This window comes from Mus pahari, chromosome 1 (assembly GCF_900095145.1).
Source record: "Mus pahari chromosome 1, PAHARI_EIJ_v1.1, whole genome shotgun sequence".
Classification (NCBI taxonomy): domain Eukaryota; kingdom Metazoa; phylum Chordata; class Mammalia; order Rodentia; family Muridae; genus Mus; species Mus pahari.
This window is the reverse complement of record NC_034590.1, coordinates 151,461,520-151,474,841: the sequence shown is the minus strand read 5'-3', so window position 1 is coordinate 151,474,841 and position 13,322 is coordinate 151,461,520. Positions and strand designations below refer to the sequence as shown.

The following is a 13,322-nucleotide window of genomic DNA, read 5'->3' as shown; positions in this document are numbered from 1 at the left end:
GGTGATTATTATTTATCAGCCTTACATGTCACAGCTCAACAAAATTAAGCCCAAATGTCTTGCAGGCACTCTATGAAAGTGACAGTGTTAAAAGTGCTTGGTTTTTCTTATCATTGAGATAAAGTCCATTTGGAAGAGAGTTAAACAGTGACTAGTTGATTGTACAAAGATGCCCAAACACAAAATATTGATTTTTCAAAAGCAATATAAAGTATCTGGATTGCCTGATCATACCTGTGTCAGTAAGAAGGGTCTCCATGGATCCATTTGTGGGCTTGGTGTTTTGTCTGTCCTTTCTGCTTCTCCTCTCACTGTGGAGACAGAGCTCTGGAAGAGGGAAGCTCCCTCCTGGCCCCACTCCTCTCCCACTTATTGGCAATTACCACCTGATAGATATGAAGGACATCCGCCAGTCCCTTACCAATGTAAGTATGCCTTATGTTCTTCAGGTACATTTCAAAGTGAGATAGAAGTCATGCTACTTTCATAAAATTCTATTAGTGGAGGAAATATTGTGGAAATGAATATGATCTAAAAAACTAAAAAGTCCAATATTTTTTCTGAATTTTGCCTCTAGTTCTGATCAGAAAATTAGTAATGCTCTAAGTTTCAGATTGAAGAACTTAAAATGCAGATAATTATATACACTATTTTTTAAAAATGTGGTAATTATATACAATTTTCACATGCATTTTCTATTATTTTGACTGAAGGTGAAGAGTAGGGAATATTTCATAAAACAAATCTGAATTTTAGACATGCATTGTTCTTGAATTTGACATTAATTTTGTACTCTGAAGAATTTATTGGTGTCTGAATTGAAGTAAATACAATGTGCATGGGCTCATACATGAAATAAAAAACATAGTGTGAGTTTGCACATGTGGTATTTTCCCAATCACCTTTTATTCCATTCATAGCCTGTGACTTGGACCTAGGATGCTGATTAGTGAGCATGGGATTTTTCTGTGATGCTTCATGCGATGGTACACTTTGTATGATACCCACTCTATGTACATTTGTAACAATAGATAAGAATGGAAATCAAACATTTGTGGTAATCTAAGGTTTTAGTTTTCTAGTCTTTATCACAGGGCTTTCTTAGTTTTAATAAGAGGTGTTCCCAACTGGTTCTGCAGCTCTCCTCTGACAATTGAAATTCATTTCAGGATGAAGTTATCTTGAGAGCGATGCTCAAGTACCCAATAATGAATAAGCAGGGTGTCAAATTCGAGTATACTTATTTGCAATGGAATCCTGTAAATAAATGTAGATATTTTCCTTCAGTATCTTTGTGTACTATGAAGAACAGATCACATCTTTGTGTGATTAATCTTTGGTTTCAGTGTATCAACAGCCTAAAAGATTTTCTGGCATACTGTTGGCCACAAATATATGATAATCATCATAATGTACAGAATTATACAGATTTTAAACTGAGATTTTTCTGAATAAAAATATCATAACCCAATATGTTCATCAAACTAAATAGATTGACTCTATTGAAAATACAATGACATTTTTTCACTAATATTTATGTTTCCTATTTCTTTCCAGTTTTCTAAAAGATATGGCCCTGTGTTCACTCTGTATTTTGGCTCACAGCCTACTGTGGTATTACATGGTTATGAGGCAATGAAAGAAGCCCTAATTAACCATGGTGAAGAGTTCTCTGGAAGAGGAAGGGTTCCGGTTTTAGAGAAGGCTTTTAAAGGAAATGGTAAGTGTGTGTGTGTGTGTGTGTGTGTGTGTGTGTGTGTGTGTGTGTGTGTGTGTGTGTGTTTATGTGTATACTGGGCAGTTTCCAGAGTGAGCTGAAAGGCAGAGAGTAGAGGCCATGCTTTCTTGTCAGGCATAAGTTTGGACTCTACATAGCTCCCACCTGTCAGCTCCTTCTGTGTCTGGGATTTCCAGTGTCTGTTTAAATTTCTTCAGGCCTTAGTTTTAGCCGTGGAAATGTATGGAAAGCCACAAGGGTCTTCACAGTCAATACGCTGAGGAACTTGGGCATGGGGAAAAGGACCATTGAGAACAAAGTACAAGAGGAAGCACAGTGGCTCGTGGAGGAACTGAAGAAAACAAATGGTAAGTGCAGGTCAGATTCTCCTTTTATATCTTGGCCTATGCATGGCTGTGTATCAGTCACGTTGTTTCTATCTTATTCTAAGAATATTTTTCTAATGAAATGTCATGAGTATAGGTATCATGATAATTTTAGTGCATTATGAACCATAAATTCCCCCAATCACAAATTTCATTTGTTCTTTGAATACAAGAATGAGAGGGTGATTATCAATGATAATGGTTACCATGTAAAAGTAATGATCATCATAGACCATCTAGTACTGTAGTATTGGTTTTGGTTTTCTTTCTTTCTCTTTCTTTTCCTCCCTCCCTTTCCTCCCTCCCTCCCTCCTTCTTCTTTTTCTTCTCTCTCTCTCTCTCTCTCTCTCTCTCTCTCTCTCTCTCTCTCTCTCCTTTCTTTCTTCCTTTCTTTCTAGTAATAGCATTTCTTCACTCAAGTTTCTAATTGTCCTTCTACAATCTTGTTTGTAGTTCTCGGTAACAGTGGTGTGATGTATTATTTTCATTTCTCAGCTGATTGTAATACATTTTTATCAATTATTATATCTCTGATACATACGTAATTTAGCATAATTTCAACATATTATTTCTTTTTGTATAGCAAATCATACTTTTATTTATAAACTTTTCTAAAACACACTTCAACACAAATAGTCAAAATCTATGCACACATGAAAACTAGTAAAATAATTCCCTTAAAAAACTCGAAACTGTTTCATTGACTCTAGTATTTTCCTATTGGTCTTCAGTTATGAAAGTCATATTGACCTTTACAGGTTTTTGGTATGAGAAAGTTGATGCTTTGCTAGCACGCTTGATGCTACTCACCTAATGCTTTTAATGAAAGAATATTATATTTTTTGTTTAAATTTCTATATGAATAGTTTTAGCACTTTTTCTTCAAAATATAGTAAATCACATACAATCAGATTTTCCATGTGAATGGCATGCACACAACAAGAAGGAATCTCAAAGTCCTTCGGTTCACCCTCATTCCTTAAGAAAATGTGCAAATATATGTGTTTATTTTAAAAGAATTTTACAATTGTTTCCAATCTTCAGGCTCACCCTGTGATCCCCAATTCATCATAGGATGTGCTCCCAGCAATGTCATCAGCTCCATTGTTTTCCAGAATCGTTTTGATTATAAGGATAAGGATTTTCTTAGCTTGATAGGAAAAGTGAATGAGTGCATTGAAATTTTGAGCTCTCCTGTGAGTCAGGTAAATGAAAACACATGTAACATCTTTCTTTCTCACAGGTCAAAATCAATAGGGACTTTTGAGACATGTACCGCAATTCTGAATATCATATGCAGAGGATATCTGAAATGGAGTTAGAAACCCTCACTAAGGGGTAAATGCCAGAACAGTTCAAGCCTGTTAGTTGCTTATCCATGAAATTTCTCAGCGACATCTACAGAATGTGTGTAAAATAATTCCATTCACTTCTACAAGTATGGGTAGAAACATATAGGCCATTCTTCTACTATGGAAATTCCTTTCCTACTTTAAAACAATTAAACACATTTTCATCATATTACTAGGCAAGAATACCTCAGTATAGAAATAACATTCTCTCAAAATAGGAAGTGTATGAATGGCAATGAAAGGTTTCAGGAGAACTGAGTAGTTACAGTTGTTTGATGTGTCGACTGGCATAATCGTTGCCAAGAGGAAAGGTCAAAATGAGAACATGAATATTTTAACATTGTGCGTTCCATGTGCATACTCACAGAATTTTCCTAGCTTGAACTGGCATTGATTGCACACTTCAAATAAAATGATTGTGTGATCATGCAGAAATTATAAAGTGTTATGGTATACTCTTGATTTCAGGTATCTTGAAGCCCCACATACATCCAAATATGTATTACATGTCAGGAACAGGTAGATAGAAATGAAACTCACGCACTAGATTTCTTTTATAAATGAGGTCACCCCAAAATTTAACCTGCTATTATCACCTTAAAAGTGTGAGAGTTAGTAATCTATATCAGATGGTTATTCAAACTTGTAGAACAGAATTTATTTGAATCATTGAGTATTTAACACGAACATTGTTTACATTCAAAAGATATGTGAATGTGGAAATATTTTTTATGATCTTTGTTCATTTTGCAGAAATTTGTTCATCAAATCTATTAGAATGGAAAATTATTATATATGTAGTTAACCTAAGTAAGGTGAATTTCATTCATATCTTGATCTATCAATGAAAACAATCATGCATTATGTTGTGAATATATCTTAATTACTTCATTACAGCGTATTTATTTATTAAATTCTGTCGATTCTTTGTAGATTTTCAATGCATTCCCTATTCTTATTGATTATTGTCCAGGAAGAATTAATAAATTTTTCAAAAATCATACATGTATTAAGAGCTATCTTTTGGAGAAAATAAAAGAACATGAAGAATCATTGGATGTTACAAATCCTCGGGACTTCATTGATTACTTCCTAATTCAAAGACATCAGGTAAAAGATTTATACATAATTGTAAAATTAACGACTTTGTCATGGATTGTAGAGTTCATTGAATACTTACTGATGTACAAATGTTGTTTAAAATTATGCAAGTATCATTTTAAAAGACAGTTTATTATTTATTATACGTGTGTATGGCTGAGATAAATAGATTGAATTTGTGTGTTTTTTAAACTTTCTTTTATTAATTAATTTATTTTTTACACTCCATATTTATCCCCTTCCCTGGCCATCCTCCAATTGTTCCTCATCCCCACCCCACTGTCTCCACGAGGATATCCACATCCTCCACCCCACCATACCTCTAAACTCCCGAGGACCTCCTGTCTTTTTAGGGTTAGGTGCATCTTCTCTGACTGAATCAAGACCTGGCTGTCCTCTACTGTATATGTGTTAGGGTCCTCATAACAACTGGTGTATGCTGCCTGGTTGGTGGTCCAGTGTCTTAGAGATCTCAGGATTCCAGGCTAATTGAGACTGCTGATCCTCCAACAGGGTCACACTCCTCCTCTGCTTCTTCCAGCTTTTCCCTAATTCAACCACAAGGGTCTGCAGCTTATGTCCATTGGTTGGGTGCAAATATCTGTATCTGACTCTTTTAGCTGCTCCTTGGATTGTTCAGAGGACAGTCATGATAGGTCCCTTTTTATGAGTGCTCCATAGCCTCAGTAATAGTGTCTGGCCTTGGGACTTCCCCTTGAGCTGGATCCTACTTAGGGCTTGTTACTGGACCTTGATTTCTGCAGACTCCTCTCCATTTCATCCCTGCAGTTCTTCCAGACAGGGACAACTATGGGTCAGAGTTTTTGACTGTGGGATGGCAACCCCTTCCCTCACTTGATGCCCTATCTTTCTGCTGGAGGTGGGCTCTACAAGTTCCCTCTCCCTAGTGTAGGGCACTTCATCTAATGTCCCTTCCTTTGGGTCCTGAGATTCTCTCACTTCCCAAGTCTCTGTTATAGAATGATTTTGTTAATTTGAGAATATTGCCCTATATTTTGAATTAAAAGAAAAAACTTAGAATAATCAAGCAGAATAAAATAATAAGTGAAATGGAAGATAAAATGAAACAAATTCCAACTTGGTTATATATCATAACTAATTTTGTATTAAAATAAACATTTTCAGCATTATTATCTATTATGTGGATCAATTTTATATCCTATGTATTTAAAGAGATATGAACTTAATAGCATCCATAAACCCTATAGAGTTTTCTTTTACTTTTTATTTAATTTTTAATTTTTACTCTCCATATTCCATTCCCTAGCCCCCCATCCACCCTCTGACTGCTCCACATCGCACACACCTCCTCTGTACACCCCTGTCTCCACATGGATGCCCTCATGCCCTACCACACCTGACCTCTCAACTCTCTGGAGTCACAAATACATTATCTGTATTTGTTGTTCCAGATAAATTTGTGAATTGTTCTTTCTTTCTCTGTGAAGAATTGAGTTGTAGTTTTGATGGAGATTGCATTGAATCTGTAGATGGCCTTTGATATTGTGGCCCTTTTTTGTATTTTAATCCTGCAAATCCATGAGCATGGGATTTCTTTCCCTCTTCTGAGGTCTTCTTCCATTTCTTTCTTCAAAGACTTGAAGTTTTTGTCATATAGACAAAACATACAGTAAGTGAAAACTTGCTTGGCTTGAGTCATACCAAGATATTTCATAGTATTTGTGACTATTTTAAAGGGTGTTTTTTCTGTAATTTATTTTTTATTTTGTTTATCTTTTGAGTAAAGGAAAGATAGTCATTTGTTTGAGTTAATTTTGTATCCAACCTTTCTGTTGAAGTTGTTTATCAGCTGTAGGTGTTGTGGAATTTTTGTGTCACTTAAGTATACTATCATATTTTCTTCAAATAGTGAAATCTTTCCTTCCTCCTTTTCAATTATCCCTTTGACCTCCTTCTGTTCTCTAATTGCTCTGGCTAGAACATCAAGCATTATATTGAATAGATAGAGGTAAAATGGACAGCCTTATCTTATCCTTGATTTTAGTGGAATTGCTTTAAGTTTCCCTCCTTTTAGTTCAATGTTGTATATTGGCTTGCTGTATATTGTACTTATATTTAGATATGGACATTGAATTCCAATTTTGTGCAATAATTTTAGCATGAAAGTGTGTGGTTCTTTTTTGTCAAAGGCTTTCTCAGCATCTAATAAGATGATAATTTTTTCTTTTGAGTTTGTTTATATAGTAGATTATGTAGATGGATTTTCATATATTCAACCATTCTTGCATCCCTGGGATGATGCCTACTTGATCATGGTGAATGATCTTTTTTCATGTGCTCTTTGATTCAGTTTAAAAGAATTTTATTGAGTAGTTTTGCATCAATATTCATGAAGGAAATTTGTCTGAAGTCCTCTTTCATTGTCAGGTCTTTGTGTGTTTTGGGTATCAGTGTAACTGTGGCTTCATAAAATGTATTGGGTAGTGTTCCTTCTGTTTCTATTTTACGAATTTTTTGAGAATTATTGGTACTGGATCTTCTTTGAAGGTCAAATAGAATTCTACACTGAAACTGTCTGGTATTTAGTCTGTTGGCTTATGTTATTTTATAGGGGAGTTGTACCCATTGCTATTGAGAGACATTAAATATACATGATTGTTAATTCCTAGTATGTTTTTTACTGTAGATAGTTTTATATATAAATAATTTTCTCATTTTGGTTTTCTTGGGAGATGATTAATATCTTTTTTTTTATCTTTGGTGTAGGTACCCTCCTAGCTTTGGATTTTTCCTTCTAGAATCCTTGTCAGATGGATTTGTAGATAGACATTGTTTGAATTTTGTTTTGTCCTGGAATAATTTAGTTTCTATATTGATGTTGATTGGCAGTGTTTCTGGATATAGTATTCATGGTATTCATGTTCTCTCAGCATATGTGTGATCTCTTTCCTGGCTTTCTTGGGTTTTATTTTCTCTGTTGCGAAGTCTGGTGTAATTCTCATAGTTCTGCCTTTATATGTTACTTGGCCTTTTTCTCTTGCAGCTTTTAATATTTTTGTTTTTTCTGTACATTTAGTGTTTTGATTATTATGTAATGAGAAGATTTTCTTTTCTTGTCCAATCTATTTGGTGTTCTGTAGGCTTTCTGTACATATATGGCTATCTCTTTCTTTAGGTTGGGGAAGTGTTTTTCTATGATTTTGTTGAACTTGTGCTTGGGTCCTTTGAGCTGGGAATCTTTGCTGTCCTCTATTACTACTATACTTAGATTTAGTCCTTTCATTGTATCCTAGATTTCCTGGACCTTTTCGGTTTAGGAGTATTTTATGATTTGTATTTTCATTGACTGTTGTGGCTATATCTTCTTAGGTATCTTCTATGAGTGAGATTCTCTCTTCTATCTCTTGTATTCTGTTAGTGATGCTTACATCTGTAGTTCCTGAACTCTTTCTTAGGTTTTCTACTTCCAGGGCTGCATCCATTTTTGCTTTCTTAATTGTTTTTACTTTCACTGATAGGTCTTTGACCACTTTGTTCAATTCCTTCACCTGTTTGTTTTTGTTTTCCTTTATTTCTTTAAGGGATTTGTTTCCTCTTCAAGTGCTTCTACCTGTTTACACAAGGTTTCCTGTATTTAGAGTTATATACATCCTCCTTAAAGGACTATTTTATCTTCATGATATATGATTTTAGGTCAGTTTCATGATAAGCAGGTGTTTTGGTATATCCAAGGTTTGCTGTGGTGGGAGAAGTGGGGTCAGACTATTCTAAAGTATATTGGCTTCTGCTGCTTATGATCTTGTGTTTAACTCTCACCATCTTGTTATTACTGGTTTTAGCTGGTCTGAACGTCTTTGTCTGGAGGCTGCCTTCTGTGTTCCTTGGTTGCTGCAAGTCTCCTGGCAGACTTATGTCTCTGGCTGTAGCAGACCTACTTTGAGGCCTTTGGACTGTGGGGTCTTCAGAGGGGAATGTATGCCATTGACCTGTTGCTCTGGCTACAGTGGTTCTTCAGAGAGGCCTTCAGAATGTGGTGTCTTTAAGAGGCAGTCAAGCTGCTGATCTGTTTTCCTGGCTACTGCAGATCTCCTGGGATGCCTTCAGACTGAAGGGTCTTCAAAAGTGCAATTCAGCTGTTGCCCTGTGTGCCCTCTTGTCTTGGGAGACCTTCAGACTATGTGGTCTGTTGCCTTTCATGCAGTGGTACTCTTACCAGGCCTTCAGGATGTGGTGTCTATTGTCCTTGGAGCAGTGTAATTCCTGGGAAACCTTGAGACTCTAATTTCTTCAGAGGAGCAGCCAAGCTGGTAGGCTGCCCCTGCAGAAGGTTCAGACTAGAAGGGAAGTTGAATTTGGGGGACCAGGGATGTGGGGAGTGATGAGTCCCAAGTCCACTGGACCTCATCAAGATTCCCATCTGCTGCAGCTGTTTGGGACCACCCCCTATTAGCTGCCCTCTGTGCAGTGGAACTCCTTGGAGACCTCCAGACTATGGTGTATTCAGAGGAGCAGACAAACTGGTAATCTTTAGAGATTTCCCTTAATCTGCCAATTTCTTTCTGTACTGTCTTTCTGATACAACAAACTTCATTTTACAAGCATGGAAACTTCAATGCACTTATATATAATCCATGTATCTTTCCATTATTTCTACCTTAGAGCTCTCTGAGTTATTTATCTACGAATATTTATGCAGACATTACTTGCTGGCATGTTTTTCTTTTCTGTGCACACATCTCCAATAATGAGGTTTCTTCTTCAAACTGTAATTTCATATTTCCTATTGTGAAAAAACTTAATGTTTTCAAAGATAATGTATACTTTAATAGCAATAAGATCCTTTACTTTTATTTTCTAAATTCTTATACTATGTGTAAGGAAGATTTCATGACATATAAATCTACATAATCTGAAGATCATAGCTATTTATATCTTGATAGAAGTGTTACATCTCTGTAATGACGCTGACTTGATCATTGTGCATGAATATATTACAGTGATCTTATATATAGTTTTCAAGTATTCTGCACAAAATTATTTTTAAACTTTATTAATTATTTTGAACAGATGAGTAACACTGTATTTTATAAATTGCCAGGATCCCTTTTGCGGAAGTTAAAAGTTAGCATGTAATCTTCCTAAGATTACACCGTAATTATAATCTTCGTTTGTACCATGAACTGTAAACCTATGATTGTTTTGGTTCTTTAGGTTAGGGTAAGAAGATTTCATTTGAAGAAATTTTTTATATTACACATATATTTATTTATAAAACTAGGTATTAATCTACCCCTCTGTAGAACAACAAAGTTGTACTCTTTTGTAGAGGTACTATATAGACAAAGGGATAATTTCTTAATAGTTAATGAAGATTCTTAATTATTCCTAAAATGCTATTAGGAAATAAATGAAAGTAAGGATTTATTATAAGTGAAAGGACAGAAGATAAAAAATTGGCTGTGTTTATCTATAGAAAACTTTAATAGTACCATAGTCACAAAATTTATGGATTTTAACTTTCAATGAACCTATTTATCTTGTGAGAGATAATGAATGTTTATCAGATAACCACTTTTAATGGATATGCATTTAAAAATTCTCTTTTGTAAACTTATTCAATTCATGATATGAGTTTATGTTTGAACATCTCTTGAACTTTTGTAAAAAAAAATTAAAGAGTACTTGGAATAACCATGTGATCTACTCTCCTAGAAAAGTTACAAAAGACTGGGGAAGATTACATTGCAAAGGCATGGGGGAGTTAAAGCATTCATAGTAAAGTAAATTGGGAGTAAGAGCATTGGGAGCAAGGGGAGAGAGCAAAAGCAGGAGGAGAGAGCAAGTTTAGGACATAAAGAGAGCAGGGAAAGCTTATTAGTATTATCATCATTTTACTGTATGTTTTGTTTATTTACATTTCAAATGTTATATCCTTTTCCAGTTTCTACTCCAGAAAACCCCTATCCCATCTTGTCTAGCACTACTTCTATGAGGATGCTCCCCTACCTATCTATCCACTCCTGCCTCCCTGCCCTGTTAATCACCTACACTGAGGCGTGGTGCCTTCATAGGGCTAAGTGCCTCTCCTCACACTGATGCCTGAAACAAGGCCATCCTCTGCTACACATGCAGCTGGAGTCCTGGGCTGCTCCATGTGTACTCTTTTGTTGGTGTTTTAGTTCTTGGGAACTCTGGTGGTGGTGTGTATGTCTGGTTGTTTGATATTGTTGCTCTTCCTATGAGGCTGCAAACCCCTTCAGCTCCTCTAGTCTTTTAACTTCTCCATCTGCCTCTCTATTTGTCAGGCTGTGACAGAGCCTCTCAGGTGACAGCTATAACAGGCTCCTGTGAGCAAGCACTTTTGGGCATCTGAAATAGTATCTGGGTTTGGTTTCTGTATATGTGATGGATACCCAGGTGGGGTAGTCTCTGGATGGCTTCCCACTCTCTCCCTACTTCTTCAATACAGTACTGGAGGTCCTAGCCAGAGTAATTAGACATCCAAAAGAGGGCCAAAATGATACAAAGTGGAAAGGAAGAAGTCTAACTAACATTACTTGCAGATGATATGATAGTATACTTCAATGACTACAAAAATTTCACCAGAGAACTCCTAAACCTGATAAACAACTTCAGCTAAGTGGCTGGATATAAAATTAATTCAAACAAATCAGTAGCCTTCCTCTACTCAAAATGATGTGCTTACAGACTGGAACCTTGCATTCCTGTCCTCTGAGAGGCTCTACCAGCACCTGACTAAGACCAATGCAGTTGCTCACAGCCAACAATTGAACTGTGCCTGAGGATCATAATGGAAGAGTCAGGGGAAGGCCTTTAGGAGATGAATGGGATTGCAAACCCGTTGGAAGAACAACAGTATCAATTCTCAGGACCCCTTAGAGCTCTCAGGGACTAAATCATCAACCAAAGTGTATAGATGAGTTGGTCCATGGGTCCCACTACATTTGTACCTGAAGACTGCCTCATCTGTCATCAGTGGGAGAGGAGGGACTTGGTCTTGTGGAAACTTGATTTCCCAGAGGTGTGAGGTGGGAGTCAGTGGATACATGGGTGCACCCTAGTTGGGACAAAGTAGAGGGGAATGGGATGGAGAGTTGGCAGATGGGAAACTAGAAAGGGGGATAAAAATTACAATGTAAACGAGTAAAGTGATTAATAAAAAGTGATTCAGTCCAGGGAGCTCTAGGAGTTCTGATTAGTTCATATTGTTGGTCCTCCTATAGGGTTGCAAACTACTTCAGCACCTTGGGTACTTTCTCTAGTTCCTTCATTGGGGTAACTGTGCTCTGTCCAATGGATGACTGTGCACATCCACTTCTGTATTTGCCAGGCACTGGTAGAGCCTCTCAGGAGACTGCTATATCAGGCTCCTGTCAGTAACATAAATCAAAGAAATCACATGGTGTGACTCATGTCTCTAGCTGCATATGTAGCAGAGGATGGCCTAGTAGGCCATCAATGGGAAGAGAGGCCCTTGGTCTTATGAAGGTTCTATGCCTCGGTTTAGGGGAATCCCAGGGCCAGGAGTTAGGTGTGGGTAGGTCGGGGAGCAGGGGGAGGTGGAGGGGATAGGGGAATTTTGGAGAGGAAACTAGGAAAGGGGATAACATTTGAAATATAAATAAAGAATGTAATTAATAAAATAAGTAAATAAGAAAAGAAAGAACCAAAAAAGGCAATTCAGTATATCTGGTTTTATGTTGAAGACCTTGATCCATTTGGACTTGAGCTTTGTGCAAAGTGATAAATATGGATCCATACTCATTCTCCTTCATACAGACCTCCAGTTAGACCAGCACCATTTATTGAAGATGTTTTCAAGCCATTAATGCCACATTTATGTTTAGAAACAAAAAACATGTAGCTATATTATAAAGACAGATGAGTGTCTTTGCCTTGTGCTTTGGCTAGCATGGGTTTTAAAATATTAGATACACTGAAGGCCATCTAGGGATCATGATGCTATCAAGATGACAGTTATGTTCTAATTATGTTCTATTTCTGCTCCTGCCTCAACATTTAAAGCTATAACCTTGTTGACAATCTTGTAGCGCATCATCTTTGCAGCTTTGTCACCTGCATTCCTCTCCTTCTTGCTTTATCTTATGCAGGCCACAAATGTGTCATGTTCTGTCTTTGTGACTTAGAATATCTTTAACGTATAAGTTATCAACCCTTACATTTTATAAAGGTCATATTGATAATTGCCTTTCATATAGAGTATAGCCTGGTTGTACTGCCTGTGAATATAACTAATCTTGCTAGGAGTGATTCATCACATTATATATAAAATTTGAACTTTGTGCAGAGCCTGCAGCTATTGTTTGTCCATAAAAACTTTTAGAACAAATTAAAGGAAATTATTCACACAGTCTTGAATCAGCTAGCATAATGGCTCCAACTTTCCTATTTGTTCTAAATCAAATTATGCTTTCTAACAAATAGGGAAAAGTCTAGCTATGGATGTCTAAAAATATAAAGAATCTATAGAACTCAGGTAAAAAGAAATTCATTGTAACCCAAATTGATATAATGAAGGAGATGTAAAGCATTAGAGTCAAGTGCTGTTCAATATTCTTACAATGTTTACTGTGTAGGCTTTCTTTGAATAAATGTGTCTCTTTATGTTCAGATGTGATGAAACATAAATCTTTCATACATGTGGTTTAATAGAATAGACAACAAAACAAATTAGATTTTCTTCATATTTTCTGTAGACTTATTACTCATAGTGTACACACACACACGCACACACACACACAC

At 36.3% G+C, this 13,322-nt stretch overlaps 1 protein-coding gene across 1 annotated transcript in view; it reads left to right on the top strand.

Annotated features, from left to right (window-relative positions):
* The first annotated feature begins 220 nt into the window (after positions 1–220).
* The window catches only part of LOC110333565 (cytochrome P450 2C40-like), a 33,234-nt gene continuing 20,132 nt past the window's right edge, over positions 221–13,322 (top strand). Inside the window, exons 1-5 of the mRNA XM_021215200.2 lie at positions 221–425; positions 1,558–1,720; positions 1,936–2,085; positions 3,148–3,308; positions 4,389–4,565. Coding sequence (XP_021070859.1) covers positions 258–425; positions 1,558–1,720; positions 1,936–2,085; positions 3,148–3,308; positions 4,389–4,565 — 819 coding nt within the window. The 5' untranslated portion in view covers positions 221–257. The remainder of the gene's footprint in view (positions 426–1,557; positions 1,721–1,935; positions 2,086–3,147; positions 3,309–4,388; positions 4,566–13,322) is intronic.